Raw genomic sequence first — 19,569 nt, 5'->3', positions numbered from 1 at the left:
AGAGAACTAGTCTTTAAATTCTGGGATTCTTTCCTCAGCTTGGTTTATTCTGCTATTAATACTTGCAATTGCATTATGCAATTTTTTATTGTGTTATTCAGCTCTGTCATACTTGGTTGGTTCTTTTTTATAACAGCTATTTAATCCTTCAGCTCCCATATCACTTTATTGTGATTTTAAAATAAACCAATTTTAAAGCAGGATTTATATTAACATTATTATTCCCTACAGAGCCAAGTAGTGTGGCCAAACACAAGTGATGAATTTTATGTCATCAAACTCCTTCCTCTTGAAGAATATGTCATGTATGAGCTAAAATGACTTCTTTATTAATTTTCACTTTTCTTTACTTTGTCTAGGAAATGCTCAGTTTATATTCTTCTTTGTCTTTATGTCACCCCACTTTTTTTTCCATTTTTTATTTTGATGGAGCAACTCCACATATGAAGATATAGAGATACTGAACTTTCTAAACGATGGCATGTCAGAAAGTTATTTTCTTGATTCATTTAATTAAAATTTTAGGTAGAGGGAGAACTCTATATCCAAAATTTTTCCCCTGAGAAATTTAAGAAAATATTACTTTATCATGTTCTAGCCTTGAAATGTTACTAATGTTGCTAAGCAAATACCTGACATAAGTCATATTTCTCACCCCTTTGTAAGTTACCCAGTTACTTTACTCTGTGGAAGTTTCAAGGATATTTTCCTTAGTAAGGATCTTCTGAAAATGAAAAAAAAAAAAGTAAAAAGGTCATACATATTTTTATATTTATCTTCTGGCATTTTGTTGAGCTACCCAGATTAATACCGTATGTTTTTATTCAGCTTGAAATAACTTTATGTTTTCTATATCAAACATTTAATTATTTTCTTCAGTTTCTGCTTCTAGAATGCGTGGTAAACAGATGTTTGACTTGTGTTCATCCTCCATTTTTCTTTCTTTTTATAATCAACCAATGCTTATGTCATAGTTTTTTTTAAAAGAAAAAATATTTATTTAGGATCTTGTAAAAGAAATAAGTCTTTCATATGAAACCAGAAGTCCGGAAGGGAACTATATTTTTTATGTAAAAATACAACTTGGAAAATTAAACTATCAAATCTTCCTTAAAGACTGCAGCATATCCATAACAAAATACCTGGAAGGTAAATTTTCTTTATTTTTATTTAAAGTAAATAATAAAATTAATTCCATTATATCATGTATTTGAATATTATTTCAATTTTGTTTTGAGAGCAATAATTTGGATTTTTCATTACATACATATTATATATGCACCTGTTTGAAGTGTACTGTCATTTGCAAAAGAGATTCAAAAATCAAACTTTCTATGTGACTAAACTATTCTGCTTCTTGGAAAACCAGAGTCCCATTGAATAATTTTAATTGCAAATGTTTTGTGCCAGAGGAGACAACACTAAAAAGAAGTTTTCAGATCTAAAGAGGGACAAAATTAAAAGAAAAAAATGTTAAATTAAGTCAAAAAAATTGGGGAAGCAACTTGTCTTCCTTTAGAGCAGATATGCACCATCTTCTTCACCACAGACATAAAGTTTAACATATATATATGCCTTCCTATGGATGTTCTCTAAAATTTTCATTGTTTTTTCCTACTACCTGTGATATAATAGAAATAACTTTGAATCCATTCAATAATTCCTAAGCATAAAGGCTTTATATTAGTAATAAATTAGTCAGGGCATACTTCAAAATGGATCCTGAGGTATGCATAACAATGATTCACTTGAGAAATACAACTGAACTCTAAAATTCCTCAAGGTGAAGAAATAATCCATTTTAAAAAGCACATTTAGTTAACAATTACTCAGAATCTACTTCAAGTAAAGAAAATGTTTAGATGATCTTAAATGGCCTTTTGAATTTATAATTACAAAAAATCTCATAGAATAGAACCTGATGCTAATTTTAACTATATCTCAAATTCCAATAATGCCTCAGAAAAAAAAAAAAAAAAAAAGTCCATTCCTGAATAGCTTTCACCAAATTAATCTAATTCCTACGATTTCCAAGACATTCACAGTTATATTAACTAGCACTGCATTTGTCATTCCCTTTAAGTAGTTCATCCTGATCTTGTATCAATTATGTCACAATCAGAAACATTATAAATAAACTGTTGCCATTATCTTACCTAGCAGAATTTTATTTCAGCAAGCTATACTATGTTCTCACTGATTAGCCACATTTTAAATCTTGTTTAATAATCCTGTTTTTGTAATTTGTTATTAACAATATCTTGCAAAGATGGTCCAATTTCTATAAAAATGTATTTTAATAACACCTTGTTCACACAAGTCTATACTGTAACATTTGTCTTTGTTTGGGGTGCTATAACAAAATACCATAAACTGGGTAGCTTACAAACAGAAATTTATTTCTCACAGTTCTGTAGGCTGGGAAGCCCAACATCAAAGCACAAGCAGACTCAGTATCTGTAGAGGCCTTGCTTCCTTATAGACAGTACCTTCTCCGAGTCTTCATGGTAAAGCCCACTTGGGCCTATTTTATAAGAGTTCTAATCCCATTTATGAGGTCTCCACCCTCGTGACATAATAACCTCCCTGAAATTGCCACCTCCTAATACCATCACCCTGGGAGTTAGGATTTCAACATATGAATTTTAACGGGATACAAACATTTAGACTATAGTAACATTACCATTGGGTCCAACTTTTTAACTCTAAATTTTACTTTGATATATTTGTAAATTCAATCTGAAATAATTAACTACTCATTTTTAAATTTAATCTGCTTTACTGTTTTCAATTTACTCAATGTTAGGTATTTATTAAAAATAGAAATTCAGAAAAATTTATGGCCATATCATTTAACATACAGGTCAACAGGAGTAAAAATAAATCACTGAGGAGTCTTAGATGTCAAGATGAATTCACATTGAAAAGAGAAAAAATTTGCATTATGAGTAAAATGAGTCGAACCTACAGTAAATCTTCTACTCCATGAACAACACAACAAGTTCAACAATCATATATGTCCGAAGAATGAATGTTCTCTGACCCTACAAAGGATGTTCCACCTGATAATCTCTCATATAGTAATTCTGTACTTTGGCTTAGCTTCAATAATTTTGTTGAACTTTAAAAATATAGAAGTATCAATCTAACCAAGGACATTACAGCAGGCTGCCAGTTACCTCACTCAGGTCCTAATATAATTTTTATGTTATGCAGCCTCCTCCATGATTTCTATATAATGAAAATATTTGATGGTAGGAGTCTTCTTACCATATCTGATATCATCGTAGCTCTTTCAGCTCTTGACAAGAAAGCAGCATATTTGTTAGTCAAGTTAGGTAATTCATCAGAAATTCCACCATACTGTGAATACCAAAAAGCAAGTTGAAAGAAGGGGTTAAAAAGAGTACACCATTTATTTTTATCAATGCAAGAGGCACTATAAATAATAAGTTTGCCATGAAGGTCATCAACACTGTCTAGCATTAAAGACACATTTCTTTTTAAAATAAAATTTTCAAAATATGATACAGAAATAAATGTCAATGAGATATTAAAATGGAAAAAGTTGATTATATGAAACTCTAGGTAAGTATAATGGATCTGTACACATTACTTAAATAGATTAGCCATATCTAATGTCAAATTCAAACATCAATTCTTGTTCTATTTCATAACTAGCAAGTTGCTATCTCAATAATATATTAGTAAAATATATTTAGCCAATTACATAGTATTATTTGTTAACAATTTATTATTAATAAAAATATATTCACAATTAACAATTTAATTATGTGGCAATTACGGGTTAATATATTTTCTAAGTAAAATGACCCACTTACTCTCTTAAATATCATAATTTTTTGTATGCATTGAAGATGTAAATTAATAGGCTAGAGCAATCTAGTAATCTAACATTTTAATGAGCAATTAATCTTTGTGATACTCTAATTTGTCACAAAATTTATTTGTATTCAGTTAATAAATGGAAAAAGCAGCAAATCCTCCATCTATGCAAAAAGGACAAGAATCTATTTTTCCTTTTTTTACATACTTCATTGTTTTTATTTCAGAATTTGAGATTCATAGTTAATATTTCAGAATTTCACACACAGTAGAGAACAGACATCTCTCTCTCTTTGTCCATTTTTTGGTAACATTAATTTACTAAAACATCCATTACCCACCTAATGTATTTACGACACAATCTGCATCTCTACCCAAAACGTTAAAGATGGCACTTCTCCACTTTTTTCCACATGATATTATTCCAACCTAACTACTCAAAATAATATAGGTAGCTTCTATCACTTTCAAAAATAGAACAATCACAGTCATGTATTTTAAAAATGTGAAAGCCTTTGAATATAGAATATCTAAGCCAGCATTACTATTTTGTTTAGTTTTTAGATTGTCTGAAGCTGAAAAGCAACTTATTTGCATAATTTTTTTATTTCAATAGCTTTTGGATACAAGTGGTTTCTCTTTACATGGATGAATAGGATAGAGGTGAATTCTGGGATTTTAGTGCACCCATCACCTGAGTAGTGTACATTGTGCCCAAATAAGTAGGTTTTTATCCTTACTCACATCCTCCCCTTTCTGAGTCTCCAACGTCCATTATGTCACTCTGTGTGCCTTTGCATACCCATGGCTTAGCTCTCACTTATCAGTGAAAACATACAGTATTTGGTTTTCCATTCCTGAGTTACTTCACTTAGAATAATGGCCTCCCACTCCATCCAAGTTGCTGCAAAAGACATTATTTTATTCTTTTTTATGGCTGAGTAGTTATTACTCAGTAGTAATGTTACTGCATGGCATATTACATGGTGTGTATAGACCACATCTTCTTTATCCACTCTTTGTCAATGGGCACTAAGATTGGTTCCATATCTTTGCAATTGCAAATTTGGCTGCAATAAACATACACATGCAGGTGTCTTTTTAATATACTGACTTCTTTTCCATTGGGTAGATACCCAGTAGTGGGATTGCTGGATCAAATCATATATCTATTTTTAGTTATCTAAGGCATCTCCATACTGTTTTCCATAGAGATTGTACTAACTTACATTCCCACCACCAACGTGTAAGCATTCCCTTTTCATGACCCCAACATATATTGCTTTTTGATTTTTGTTTTTTACTTTTTAACAATGGCCATTCTTGGATGGGTACAGTGGCTGACACCTGTTATCCCACCACTTTGGGAAGCCAAGTTAGGCAGTTCACTTGAACTGAGTTCAAGATCAGCCTGAGCAGCATGGTGAAACCCAATCTCTACAAAAAAATACAAAAATTAGCTGAGTGTGGTGGCATATGCCTGTGTTCCCTGCTACTGGAGAGACTGAGGTAGGAGGATCACTTAAGCCTGGGAGATCAAGGCTGCAGTGAGCCACAGTCACATTAATGCAAGCCTGGTTGAGAGAGTGAGACCCTGTCTCAAAAAATAATAATACTAAAAATGGCCATTCTTGCACAGGAGTAAGGTGGTATCTCATTGTGGTTTTAATCTGCATTTCCCTGATGACTAGTGATGTTGAGTATTTTTTCATATGTTTGTTGGCCATTTGTATATCTTCTTTTAATAAATATCTATTCATGTCAGTTGCCCACTTTTTCATGAAAGTATTTGTTTTTTTCTTGTTGATTTGAGTTCCTTGTAGATTCTGGATATTAGTCCTCTTCTATTCAAACAGTGGCCCTAGTGAGGGTCAGAGAAATTCACTGGCCACTGGGATAATGTTCCATGGAGGAGCATATCTGTCTCTGATGTACAAATGAGTGTGTACAGGGAGTCAGAAGTAGTAGGTGGCAGTAAACCCCATCCAGCTCCCATGCGCTTGGAAAAGCAAGTCTCATACCTGCTGGCAGCAGCTATCTATGTTCTAAGTACTTAATACTCAGAACTCAAAATGCCCCAGGTCATAGGCCTTCCCCACAGATACCGAAACTAGCTTTCAGGCCATGCTCCTCCCAGTCTGCCTGTAAAGCCAGTGTGCAGCTCCTGCACTTGTGGCTGCAGCACACTTCCCACCTGTTCCCTGGCTCTGGCCAAGGGAACTAATCCTCACTGGATATTATATCATAAATTTCAATTGGGAGCTTCTCTCAACCTGCAACCACTGCCTGAGTTAGCTAGCAGACTTTTGCAAGATCCCCAATGACACAGAATCAGGAATGGCTTCCCTTGGTTTGCACTGGAGACTGAAAATGCCTGCAAGGGTCTTCCCACACTGCTAATACTTTTATATTCCCCACTGCTCCTTAAATCAGTTCTGGCACCAGGTAGAGTTACAGTGTTCCCTCATGCGTGGATTGCCAGGTTCCCCAGTGGAGGTGTATATCCTGAAGGCATTCCCTCTGCCTTTCATACTCCAAGGATTTAGATTTTCACAAGGCTCACTGTGTGGGCTGCAGCTTTACACTTCTTTCAAAGGGTCTGTGATTTCTTTCAGTTTTCCTGTTAAGTTCCTGCATTGCTTTCCAGAAAAATATTTCACAGTGAGAATTGCTATAAACTATTTTGTCTTTCCAAATACAATAAACATGCTAATTAGTGCTTGTCTCCAATCTGCCATCTTGGAAAAAAAGAAATTACAATAATTTGATTACTGTCATATATATGGTACTAGAAATTATTACATAAAAAAGCTCCAAAACATTTTGCAGTTTTTAGTGCTTAGGGGGTAAAAGTTAGCAACTTTTAATGACATTACCAAGAAATTAATTGCTCATTGGATGGCTTCCGCTCTAAAGGAAATGGGTAGTTTACAAAAGACCACATTTCAACACAATTAATTAAAAATAAATTCAGACAAAATGTAACAAAAACCTGTTTTTAAAGACATTATTGAGTTGTAGAGGTAGCACAGACCAAAAGGCTACAATTCTGACAAAAGTAGAATCTCTGAGAGATGAGCTGCTGGTTTGCAGGTATATTCTCCCTCAGGGCATTTTCTGACAAAGGCAACAGAGTAAACATTTGAGATTTGGCCTGGTGGAGAAATGCTACTAAGGAACTGTGTCTTACTGGGCCAGAATGACAAAATCGCAAATTTTACGAGCCTCAAAACACATGGCCTATTTCTTGAACAAGATATTTGTAAGAAATAAAGGCAATGTGAGGCTAAAAATCTAAGCCAACAAATTGAAATACAGAGACATCAAAGAGTAAAGTTAAGAACCTGATAGAAAGAAGGGCCCTCAAAAACATCAGGCTCATAATTGATATCCCCAGAATACTACACTTAAGAAAATAAAACAACCAAGAGGTAAATTAAGTAATAGCAACATGTAACTAGCACAGTTCATAATTGGATTAAGGTGATTTTATCTCACCTATATCTGCCTTGCAGAAGAAAGTATGAAACCTCCCTAGTAGAAAAATAACATCATTTAAAATCTTTACAATGTTTTATACACAGTATCTGGTATGCTATTAAAAATTATGGAGCATGCCAAAAACAGAATGCATGATCAAAATCAAGAGGAAAAAAAACATAAAATAACATACTAATGGGTGATCCAGATATTAGAGATCGTATACAAAAATTTTTTTAAAACTATGATTAGGCCAGGTGCAGTGGATCATGCCTATAATCCCAGCACTTTAGGAAGGCAAGGCAGGCAGATCACCTACGGTCAGGAATTCACGACCAGCCTGACCAACATGGAGAAACCCCATCTCTACTAAAAATACAAAATTAATTGGGCATGGTGGCACATGCCTGTAATCCCAGCTACTCAGGAGGCTGAGGCAGGAGAATCGCTTGAACCTGGGAGGCGGAAGTTATGGTGGGCCGAGATAGTGTCACTGCACTCGAGCCTGGGCAACAAAAGCAAAACTCCATCTCAATAAAATAAAATAAAATAAAACTATGATTAATGTGTTCAATAAATAGAAAAGAAATAGTTGAAATCATAAAGAATTTGTCCTGAGAAATAAATTCTTTAAGAAAGAATTAAACAGGCATTCTAGAACTAAAAAATACAATATCTAAAATTAAGAAGTCAATACATTGATTTAATGGTAGTTGAAATAACAGTAGTGAATTAAATTAAAACTCAGTAGAAAATATTTAAACTGTAGCATGAAAACAAAAATGTTATAATATAGAACTCTAAGAGTGTTTGAGGCATGGTGAACAGTTCTAACATACACATTTATTAGAGTCTCAGAAAGAACAGCAAGAAATGATATGACAAAATACATAGAGGGGAGGATCCAAGATAGGCGTTTAGGAACAGCTCAAGATTGCAGCTCCCAGTGAAAGCTCAGAGGGTGAGTGGACGCCGCATTTTTATTGCCCACAGACTAGGAAATTCCCAGGCAGAGAAGCTCCACAGGTCACCAGCGCGGCTGTTTCAGCCACCGCGGCTGTGCCGGCCGGCGCCACTGCTTTGCCCCGAGCGGCCGCTTTGTCAGCGCCCCGGAGCCGCGGTTCTCCATACAAAATACACTGGTCCGGGTGCACTTTTGGCTGGCGATTGGAGCCACGGAAAGTCACCCATTCGTCTGTTTAAAAAGGGCACTAAGCAGGGAACCAGGACAGTAGATTCCAGGGCAAAAAAAAAAAAAAGGACCACAAACCTCAGTGCCGCTGTTTAAGCCAGCACAGTGAGTGGCCGCAGGGAAAAGAAACAGACCCCAGCGCTTCTTCAACAGGCGACTGGAACACAAACTCAAAAAAGGCTCTAAGGCAGGGAGCCAGGCGATCAGGCTCGGCTGGTCCCACCCCCACAAAAGAACAGCAACCAGAAACTCTGGATTGAGAGTTTCACAGCAATTGCAGCTGAACCCGGGATGGGCCAGCTCTGTGGGGGAGGGGCGTCCGCCATTACCGAGGCAGGCCACCACTAAGGAAGGAGTCAGCAAATGCTGAGGCAGCCCGCCGTTGCCAAGGGAACCCGCCATTGCTGAGGAAGCCCGCCTTTGCCAAGGCAACCCGCTACAGCAGAGAGACTCCACCTCAACAGAGGTGGGCCACCATCACCAAAGCAGTTATAACTACACCCATATAAACAGGACTGCAGGGAAGTTCACTCGGCAATGGGGCGGAGCCCACAGCAGCTCAGCAAAGCCTCTACAGGCCGACAGTGACTAGCCTGCCTCCTTGCCGGGCAGGGCAGATCTGAAGGAAAAAAAAAGAAGGCAGCAGCATAACGGAAACTCATAAATAAAGCCCTAAATCCCTGGGACAGAGCACCTGGGAACAAAAAGCAGTTTATGAGTTCTGCTGCAGCAGACCTAAACGTATCTGCCCAGCAGCTCTGAATGAACAACAGAGATCACAGCTCAACATTTGAGCTCCTATAAAGAAGAGACCATCTCCTCAAGCAGCTCCCTGACCCCTATATATCCAAAGAGACACCTCATAATGGAGAGATCAGATTGACACTAGGCGGGTATCCTTCTGGGACAAAGATAGCAGAAGAAGAAAACTGGTAACGACCCTTACTGTTCAGCAGCTGCTGCAGGTGAACCCCAGGCAAGCAGGGCCTGGAGTGAACCTCAGCAGACCTACAGCAGAGGGGCCAGACTGTCAGAAGGAAAACCAAGAAACAGAAATAACCTCATCATCAACAAACAGAACGTCAATCTGAAAGATTTGAGACCCAATCTGAAAGCCAGCAACTACAAAGTCGACAGATGGATAAATCCTTAAAGATGGGAAGAAACCAGCACAAAAAGGATGAAAACACCTGAAACCAGAACACCTCTCCTCCTAAAAGGGATCACAACACCTCACCAGCAAGGGAACAAGGTTGGAGGGAGAACGAGTGTGATGAAATGACAGAATCAGACTTCAGAAGGTGGGTAGTAAGAAACTTCTGTGAACTTAAAGAACATGTTCTAACCAAATGCAAAGAAACTAAGAATCTTGAAAAAAGATTTGACGAAATTCTAACGAGAATGGACAAAATAGAAAGGAATATAAGTGAATTGATGGAGCTGAAAAATGCAACATGAGAACTTCGCGAAGCATGCACAACTATCAACAGCCGAATGGACCAAGCACAAGAAAGGATATCAGAGGTCGAAGATCAACTCAATGAAATAAAACGGGAAGGCAAGACTGGAGAAAAAAGGGTAAAAAGGAATGAACAAAATCTCCAAGAAATATGGGACTATGTGAAAAGAGCTAATCTACGTTTGATAGGCGTACCTGAATGCGACAAAGAGAATGAATCCAAGCTGGAAAATACTCTTCAGGATATAATCCAGGAAAACTTCCCCAACCTAGCAAGGCAGGCAAACACTCAAGTCCAGGAAATACAGAGAACACCATAAAGATATTCGTCAAGAAGAGCAATCCCAAGGCACATAATCGTCAGATTCACCAGGGTTGAAATGAAGGAGAAAATAGTAAAAGCAGCCAGAGAGAAAGGTCGGGTTACCCACAAAGGGAAGCCCATCGGACTCACAGCAGATCTCTCAGCAGAAACCCTACAAGCCAGAAGAGAGTGGGGGCCAATATTCAACATCCTTAAAGAAAAGAACTTTCAACCCAGAATCTCCTATCCAGCCAAACTAAGCTTCATAAGTGAAGGAAAAATAAAATCCTTTGGGAACATACAAGTACTCAGAGATTTCGTCACCACCAGGTCAGCTCTACAAGAGCTCCTGAAAGAGGCTCTACACATATAAAGGAACAACAAGTACCAGCTCAACTAAAGGGCAAAACACCCAGCTAGCACGAAAATGGTAGTATCAAATTCGCACATAAAAATATTAACCCTAAATGTAAATGGAATAAATGCCCCAATCAAAAGACACAGCATGGCAAATTGGATAAAAAGACAAAACCCATCAGTGTGCTGTATCCAGGAAACCCATCTAACATGCAAGGATACACAAAGGCTCAAAATAAAGGGATGGAGGAAGATTTACCAAGCAAATGGAGAGCAAAAAAAAGCAGGAGTTGCAATTCTCATCTCTGATAAATGAGACTTTAAAGCAACAAAGATCATAAGAGACAAAGAGGGACATTACATAATGGTAAAAGGATCAATGCAACAAGAAGAGCTAACGATCCTAAATATATACGCACCCAATACAGGAGCACCCAGATACATAAGGCAAGTTCTTAATGACTTACAAAGAGACTTGGACTCCCACACAATAATACTGGGAGACTTTAACACCCCATTGTCAATATTAGACAGATCAACCAGACAGAAAATTAACAAGGATATCCAGGACTTGAACTCAGACCTGGACCAAGCAAACCTAATAGACATTTACAGAACTCTCCACCCCAAATCCACAGAATATACATTCTTCTCAGCACCACATCACACCTACTCTAAAATTGACCACATAATTGGGAGTAAATCACTCCTCAGCAAATGCAAAAGAACGGAAATCGTAACAAACAGTCTCTCAGACCACAGTGCAATCAAGTTAGAACTCAGAATTCAAAAACTAACTCAGAACCGCACAGCTTCATGGAAACTGAACAACTTGCTCTTGAATGTTGACTGGATAAACAATGAAATGAAGGCAGAAATAAAGATGTTCTTCGAAACCAACGAGAATGAAGACACAACATACCAGAATCTCTGGGACACATTTAAAGCAGTCTCTAGAGGAAAATATATAGCAATAAGTGCCCACATGAGAAGCAAGGAGAGATCAAAAATTGACACCCTATCGTCAAAACTGAAAGAGCTAGAGGAGCAAGATCAAAAAAACTCAAAGTCTAGCAGAAGACAAGAAATAGCTAAGATCAGAGCAGAACTGAAGGAGATAGAGACACAAAAAACCCTTCAAAAAATCAATAAATCCAGGAACTGGTTTTTTGAAAAGATCAACAAAATAGACAGACCACTAGCCAGATTAATAAAAAAGAAAAGAGAGAATGACCAAATTGATGCAATAAAAAACGATAAAGGGGATATCACCACAGATTCCACAGAAATTCAAACCATCATCAGAGATTATTACAAACAACTCTATGCACACAAACTAATAAATCTGGAAAAATGGATAAATTCCTGGACACTTGCCTCCTCTCAAGCCTAAACCAGGAAGAAGCCGAAACCCTGAACAGACCCATAACAAGGTCTGAAGTTGAGGCAGCAATTAAGAGCTTACCACCCAAAAAAAGCCCAGGTCCAGACGGGTTCACAGCCTAATTCTACCAGACGTACAAAGAGGAGCTGGTACCATTCCTTGTGATACTATTCCAAACAATACAAAAAGAGGGAATTCTTCCCAAATCATTTTATGACACCAACATCATCCTGATTCCAAAACCCGACAGAGACACAACAAGAAAAGAAAACTTCAGGCCAATATCCATGATGAACATAGATGCAAAAATCTTCAATAAAATACTGACAAGCCGATTGCAACAGCACATCAAAAAGCTTATCCACCATGATCAAGTAGGCCTCATCTCGGGGATGCAAGGCTGGTTCAACATACGCAAATCTATAAATGTAATTCAACACATAAATAGAACCAAAGGCAAAAACCACATGATTATCTCAATTGATGCAGAGAAGGCCTTGGACAAAATTCAACAGCCCTTTATGCTAAAAACCCTCAATAAGCTAGGTATTGATGGAACGTATCTCAAAATAATAACAGCTATTTATGACAAACCAACAGCCAATATCATACTGAATGGACAAAAACTGGAAGCATTCCCCTTGAAATATGGCACCAGACAAGGATGCCCTCTCTCACCACTGCTATTCAATATAGTATTAGAAGTTCTAGCCAGAGCAATCAGGCAAGAAAAAGAAACAAAGGGTATTCAAATAGGAAAGGAGGAAGTCAAATTGTCTCTATTTGCAGACGACATGATTGTATATCTAGAAGACCCCATCGTCTCAGCCCCAAATCTCCTGAAACTGATAAGCAAGTTCAGTAAAGTCTCAGGATACAAAATCAATGTACAAAAATCACATGCATTCCTATACACCAGTAACAGACTTAAAGAGAGCCAAATCAAGAACAAACTTCCATTCACAATTGCCACAAAGAGAATAAAATACCTAGGAATACAACTAACAAGGAATGTAAAGGACCTCTTCAAGGAGAACTACAAGCCACTGCTCAACAAAATAAGAGAGGACACAAACAGATGGAGAAACATTCCATGCTCATACTTAGGAAGAATCAATATCGTGAAAATGGCCATACTGCCCAAAGTCATTTACAGATTCAATGCTATCCCCATCAAGCTACCAATGACCTTCTTCGCAGAACTGGAAAAAACCACCTTAAACTTCATATAGAAGCAAAACAGAGCCCGCATAGCCAAGTAAATTCTAAGCAAAAAGAACAAAGCGGGGGGCATCACACTACCGGACTTCAAACTATACTACAAGGCTACAGTAATCAAAACAGCATGGTACTGGTACCAAAACAGAGATATAGACCAATGGAACAGAACAGAGGTCTTGGAGGCAACACAACATATCTACAACCATCTGATCTTTGACAAACCAGACAAAAACAAGCAATGGGGAAAGGATTCCCTGTTCAATAAACGATGTTGGGAAAGCTGGTAACCAGGTGCAGAAAGCAGAAACTGGACCACTTCCTGACACCTTACACTAAAATTAACTCCAGATGGATTAAAGACTTAAACATAAGACCTAACACCATAAAAAGCCTAGAAGAAAATCTAGGCAAAACCATTCAGGACATAGGTGTAGGCAAGGACTTCATGACCAAAACACCAAAAGCATTGACAACAAAAGCTAAAATAGACAAATGGGACCTAATCAAACTCCACAGCTTCTGCACAGCAAGAGAAACAGTCATTAGAGTGAATCGGCAACCAACAGAATGGGAAAAAATTTTGCAGTTTACCCATCTGACAAAGGGCTGATATCCAGAATTTACAAAGAACTAAAACAGATTTACAAGAAAAAAACTAACAAGCCCATTCAAAAGTGGGCAAAGGATATGAACAGACACTTTACAAAAGAAGACATACATCAGGCCCACAAACATATGAAAAAATGCTCATCATCACTGGTCATCAGAGAAATGCAAATCAAAACAACATTGAGATACCATCTCACGCCAGTTAGAATGGCGATCATTAAAAAATCTGGAGACAACAGATGCTGGAGAGGATGTGGAGAAATAGGAACACTTTTGCACTGTTGGTGGGAGTGTAAATTAGTTCAACCATTGTGGAAGACAGTGTGGCGATTCCTCAAGGACCTAGAAATAGAAATTCCATTTGACCCAGCAATCCCATTACTGGGTATATATCCAAAGGATTACAAATCGTTCTACTGTAAGGACACGTGCACACGAATGTTCATTGCAGCACTGTTTACAATAGCAAAGACCTGGAACCAATCCAAATGCCCATCGACGATAGACTGGATAGGGAAAATGTGGCACATACACACCATGGAATATTATGCAGCCATCAAAAACGATGAGTTTGGGTCCTTTGTAGGGACATGGATGAACCTGGAAACCATCATTCTCAGCAAACTGACAGAAGAGCAGAAGATCAAACACCACATGTTCTCACTCATAGGCGGGTGTTGAACAATGAGAACACATGGACACAGGGAGGGTAGCACTACACACTGGGGTCAGTTGGGGGGAAATAGGGGAGGGACGGTAGGGGGTGGGGAGCTGGGGAGAGACAGCAAGGGGAGAAATGCCAGATGTAGGAGATGTGGAGGAAGGCAGCAAATCACACTGCCACATGTGTACCTATGCAACAATTTTGCATGTTCTTCACATGTACCCCAAAACCTAAAATGCAATAAAATAAATAAATGGGGAAAAAATACATAAAAAGATAATAGCCAAGAATTATTTAAAACTGATAAAGGACATAAACCCAGAAATTCAAAGCTTCTGCAAACCTCAGGCAAATGTATTAAAAAGAGAAAAACACTTCAGACACATCAAAGGTTAAAAACCAAAGACAATTTCTCTCAACGAAGAAACAATAAGCTGGGCTGCTTACTTCTAATAGAAAAAATGGAAAGTCTAAAATAAAAAAATATTATTAACATGCTGAAAATAATCACTGACCTAAAAATCTATACTCAAAAATAAATCATTCAAAAATAACAAAATACATTTCAGACAAACAAAAACTGTAATATTCAGCATCAGACTTGGACCAGAAGAAATGCTAAAGGGAGTTTTTCAGACAAAAAAAAAAAGATTCCATTTTTTATAAAAATACAAGTGCAAAAAGGAATGAAGCACAACAGAAAAATAAATAAATGTAATCCACACAACAAAATAATAATATTCAAAAAATTTAAAATATGTGGATGTAAAATGTGTGACAATAATTAAATAAATTACAAGATAACAAAATAGGGTGAAAATGTTCTAAGTTCGTCTGACTGAGAAAGTGGTAAAAGTCATCCTTTTCATTGGATTGCAATAGGTGATTAAAAAAATAGTAAAACAAAACTAAAAAATGTAATAGATGTTGATGAAATGGAATAAAATAAAATGCTTCATTAATATTTTATTTGATTATAATATTTGATTAATCCAAGAAAGAACAAAATAAGGAAAAGTGGATAATGGAAATCATGGCAGATGGGAGGCAGAACTAGATTCCATCCCACTTGGATGGACAGAGCAGTGTATGGAGTCTCAGGTCATGAACTTTTGCTCCAGGCCTACTGTGGAGCTGAGGAAATCAGGAAAGCTGAGAGAACACACAGACCCACTGAAGAAAGCAGATTGCTCCTGCAGGAACCGGGAGAAACCTCAAATATTGTGCTGGTATCCATGGCTGAGAGACACACAGATGGTTCACATCACAGAACTCTGTGCAGACAACCCACAGTACCAGCCAGGAGCCTAACAGACCTGCTGGGTGGCTCGATCCAGAAGAGACATAACAATCACTACAGCTTAGCTGGCAGAAAGCCACATCCCTAGGAAAGTGGGGAGAATAATTTGTCAAGGGAACACCCCCCGGGACAAAAGAATCTTGTTTCCCTTGAAAACAGCCTGAGTCCTACACCTTTCCTCTGACAGAGCCTACTCTAATGAGAAAGAACCAAAAACCAACTCTGGTAATATGACAAAACAAGGTTGATTAACATCCTCAAAAAAATCACGTTAGCTCACCAGCAATGGATCCAAATCAGGAAGAAATCCCTGATTTACCTGAAAAAAAAATTCAGAGGAAAGTTATTAAGCTAATCAAAAAGGCACGCGAGAAAGGCAAAACCCAATTTAAGGAAATAAAAAAATACATATATAAGAAACAAGGCCAGGCGCAGTGGGCTCATGCCTGTAATCCTAGCACTTTGGGAGGCCGAGGTGGGCAGATTTCCTGAGTTCAGGAGTTCGCGATCAGCCTGTACAACATGGTGAAACCTATCTCTACTAAAAATATACAAAAAAAAATAGACAAGCATGGCAGCGTGCACCTGTAGTCCCAGCTTCTCAGGAGGCTGAGGTAAGAGAATTGCTTGATCCTAGGAGGGGAGGCTACAGTGAGCCAAGATTGTGTCACTGCACTCCAGCCTGGGTAACAGAGCGAGACTCCATTTCAATAAAAAGAAGAAGAAGAAGAAGAAACAAGGGAAGAAATATTCAATGAAATAAATAGCATAAATAAAAAACAATCAAAACTTCAGGAAACAATGGACACACTAATAGAAATGTAAAATGCTCTGGAAAGTCTCAGCAATAGAATGGAACAAGCAGAAGGAACTTCAGCGCTTGAAGAAAAAGTTTTTGAATTAATCCAATCAAAGAAAGAAAGAAAAATAATATGAACAAAGCCTACAAGAAGTCTGGAATTATGTTAAACGACCAAACCTAAGAATAGGCATTCCTAAGGAAAAAGAAATCTAGTTTGGAAAACATATTTGGGGAAATAATTGAGGAAAACTTCACCAGCCTTGCTAATAACCTAGACATCCAAATACAAGAAGCTCAAAAAACAACTGGGAAATTCATCTCAAAAGATCATTGCCTAGGGACACTACCATCAAGTTATCTAAAGTTAACACAAGGAAACAATCTTAAGAGCTGTGAGGCAGAAGCATCAGGTAACCTGTAAGGGAAAACCTATCAGATTAATAGCAGATTACTCAGCAGAAATCCTATAAGCTAGAAGAAATTGGGGCCCTATCTTCAGCCTCCTTAAACAAAACAATTATCAGCCAAGAATTTTGTATTCAGTGAAACTGAGCTTCAGAAATGAAGAAAACATACAACCTTTTTCAGACAAACAAATGCTGAGAGAATTTGCCACTACCAGGCCAGTACTATAAGAACTGCTAAAAGGAGCCCTAACTCTTAAATCCCAGAAACACATCAAAACACAGCCTCTTTAAACCATAAATCTCACAAGGCCTGAAAAACAAAAATACAATTAAAAACAAAAAACAATCACAGTAGCTCACACCTGTAATCCCAGAACTGTGGGAGGCTGAGGGAAACAGATCACTTGAGGTCAGGAGTTGACACCAGCATAGCCAATGTGGCAAAACCCTGTCTCTACTAAAAACACAAAAATTAGCAGGGCATGGTGGTGTGTGCCCATAATCCCAGCGACTTGAAAGGCTGAGGCATGAGAATTGCTTGAACCTGGAAGGCAGAGGTTACAGTGAGCTGAGATTGTGCCACTGCACTCCAGCCTGGGCAACAGAGTGAGGCTGTGTCTCAAAAAAGAAGAAAAAAAGAAAAGAAAAGAAAGAGGAGAGGAGAGGAGAAAGGAATGAATGAACCAAGGTATATAGGCAACAAATAGCATGATGAATGGACTAGTACGTCACATCTCAATAATAACATTCAATGTACATTGCCTAAATGCTCTCCTTAAAAAAATACAGAATTGCAGGAGGAATAAGAATTTACCAGCCAACTATCTGCTTCCTTCAAAAGACTCACCTAACATATAAAAACTCATACAAACTTAACGTAAAGAGGGGCTGGAAGAAAGACATTCCATGCAAATGGACACCCAAAGCCAGTAGAAGTAGCTCTTCTTATATCAGACAAAACAAACTTTAAAGCAGCAGCAGTTTAAAAAGGCAAAAAACATTATATAATTATAAAAGGACTTGTCCAACAGAAAATGATGACATTCCTAAACATACATGTATCTAACACTACTAGACCTAAGAAATGAGATAGACAGCAACACAGTAATAGTGGGGGACTTTGATACTTCACTGACAGCACTAGACAGGTCATCAAGAGTCAACAAAGAACCTGTCAAAACTTTGGGATACAGCAAAGGCAGTGCTAAGAGGAAAATTCATACCTTTAAATGCCTACGTCAAAAAGTCTAAAAGAACACAAAGAGACAATCTAAGGTCACACCTCAAAGAACTAGAGAAACAAGAACAAACCAAACCCAAACCCAGCAAAACAAAGGAAATAACCAAGATCAGAGCAGAACTAAATGAAATTGAAACAAAACAATACAGAGGATAAATAAAACAAAAAGCAAAAAGATAAATAAAATTGACAGACCATTAGCAGGATTAACCAAGAAAAGAGGAGAGAAAATCCAAATAAGCTCAATTAGAAACAAAACAAGAGATATTACAACTGACACTACAAAAATACAAAAAATCATTCAAGGCTACTACGAACACCTTTACACACAAAAACTAGAATACCTAGAGGAGACAGATAAATTCCTGGAAAGATATAACCAACCTAGCTTAAATCAGAAAGAATCAGATACCCTGAACAAACCAATAACAAGCAGCAACATTGAAATGGTAATAAAAAATTACCAACAAAAAAAAAGTCCAGGATCAGACGGATTCACAGCTGAATTCTACCAGACATTCAAGAAGAAATGGACCAATCCTTTTGACACTATTCCAAAAGATAAAGAGGGAAACATCTCTAAATCATTCCATAAAACCGGTATCACCCTAATACCAAAACAAGGAAAGGATATAACAAAAAAAGAAAACTACAGATTGATATCCCTGATGAACATAGATGCAAAAATCCTTAACAAAATACTTGGAAAATGAATCCAACAACACATCAAAAAGATAATCTAAGATAATCTATCATGATCAAGTGGGTTTCACACCAGTAATGCAGGGATGGTTTAACATACACAAGTCAATAAATGTAGTACATCACATTAACAGAATTAAAAACAAAAATCACATGATTATCTCAATAGTAGCAGAAAAAGCATTTGACAAAATCCAACGTCACTTTATTATTAAAACTCTCAGCAAAATCGGCATACAAGGGACATAGCTCAATGTAATAAAAGTCATCTATGACAAACCACAACCAACATAACACAGAATGGGGAAAAGTTGAAAGCATTAGCTCTGAGAACTGGAAAAAAACAAAGATGCCTACTCTCACCACTTCTATCCAACATAGTACTGGAAGTCCTAGCCAGAGCAATCAGATAAGAGAAAGAAATAAAGGGCATGCAAATTGGTAAAGAGAAAGTAAAACTGTCACTGTTTGCTGATTATATAACTTTATACCTAGAAAACCATAAACACTCCTCCAAAAATTTCCTAGAACTGATAAAAGACTTCAGCAAAATTTCCAGATACAAAATTAATGTACATAAATCAGTAGCTGTCCTATACACC

General features: G+C 37.3%; 1 protein-coding gene across 3 annotated transcripts in view; it reads right to left on the bottom strand.

Annotated features, from left to right (window-relative positions):
* The window catches only part of STPG2 (sperm tail PG-rich repeat containing 2), a 613,616-nt gene that overhangs the window by 435,354 nt on the left and 158,693 nt on the right, over positions 1 to 19,569 (bottom strand). For all 3 annotated transcript variants that reach the window (XM_032239554.1, XM_032239555.1, XM_032239556.1), the window contains one exon: positions 3,271 to 3,363. In XM_032239554.1, coding sequence (XP_032095445.1) covers positions 3,271 to 3,363 — 93 coding nt within the window. The remainder of the gene's footprint in view (positions 1 to 3,270; positions 3,364 to 19,569) is intronic.

The sequence above is a fragment of the Sapajus apella genome, unplaced genomic scaffold, assembly GCF_009761245.1.
Source record: "Sapajus apella isolate SASKATOON/1434 unplaced genomic scaffold, GSC_monkey_1.0 scaffold45, whole genome shotgun sequence".
Classification (NCBI taxonomy): Eukaryota; Metazoa; Chordata; class Mammalia; order Primates; family Cebidae; genus Sapajus; species Sapajus apella.
The sequence above is the reverse complement of the archived record's forward strand: the minus strand, read 5'-3'. Positions and strand labels throughout refer to the sequence as shown.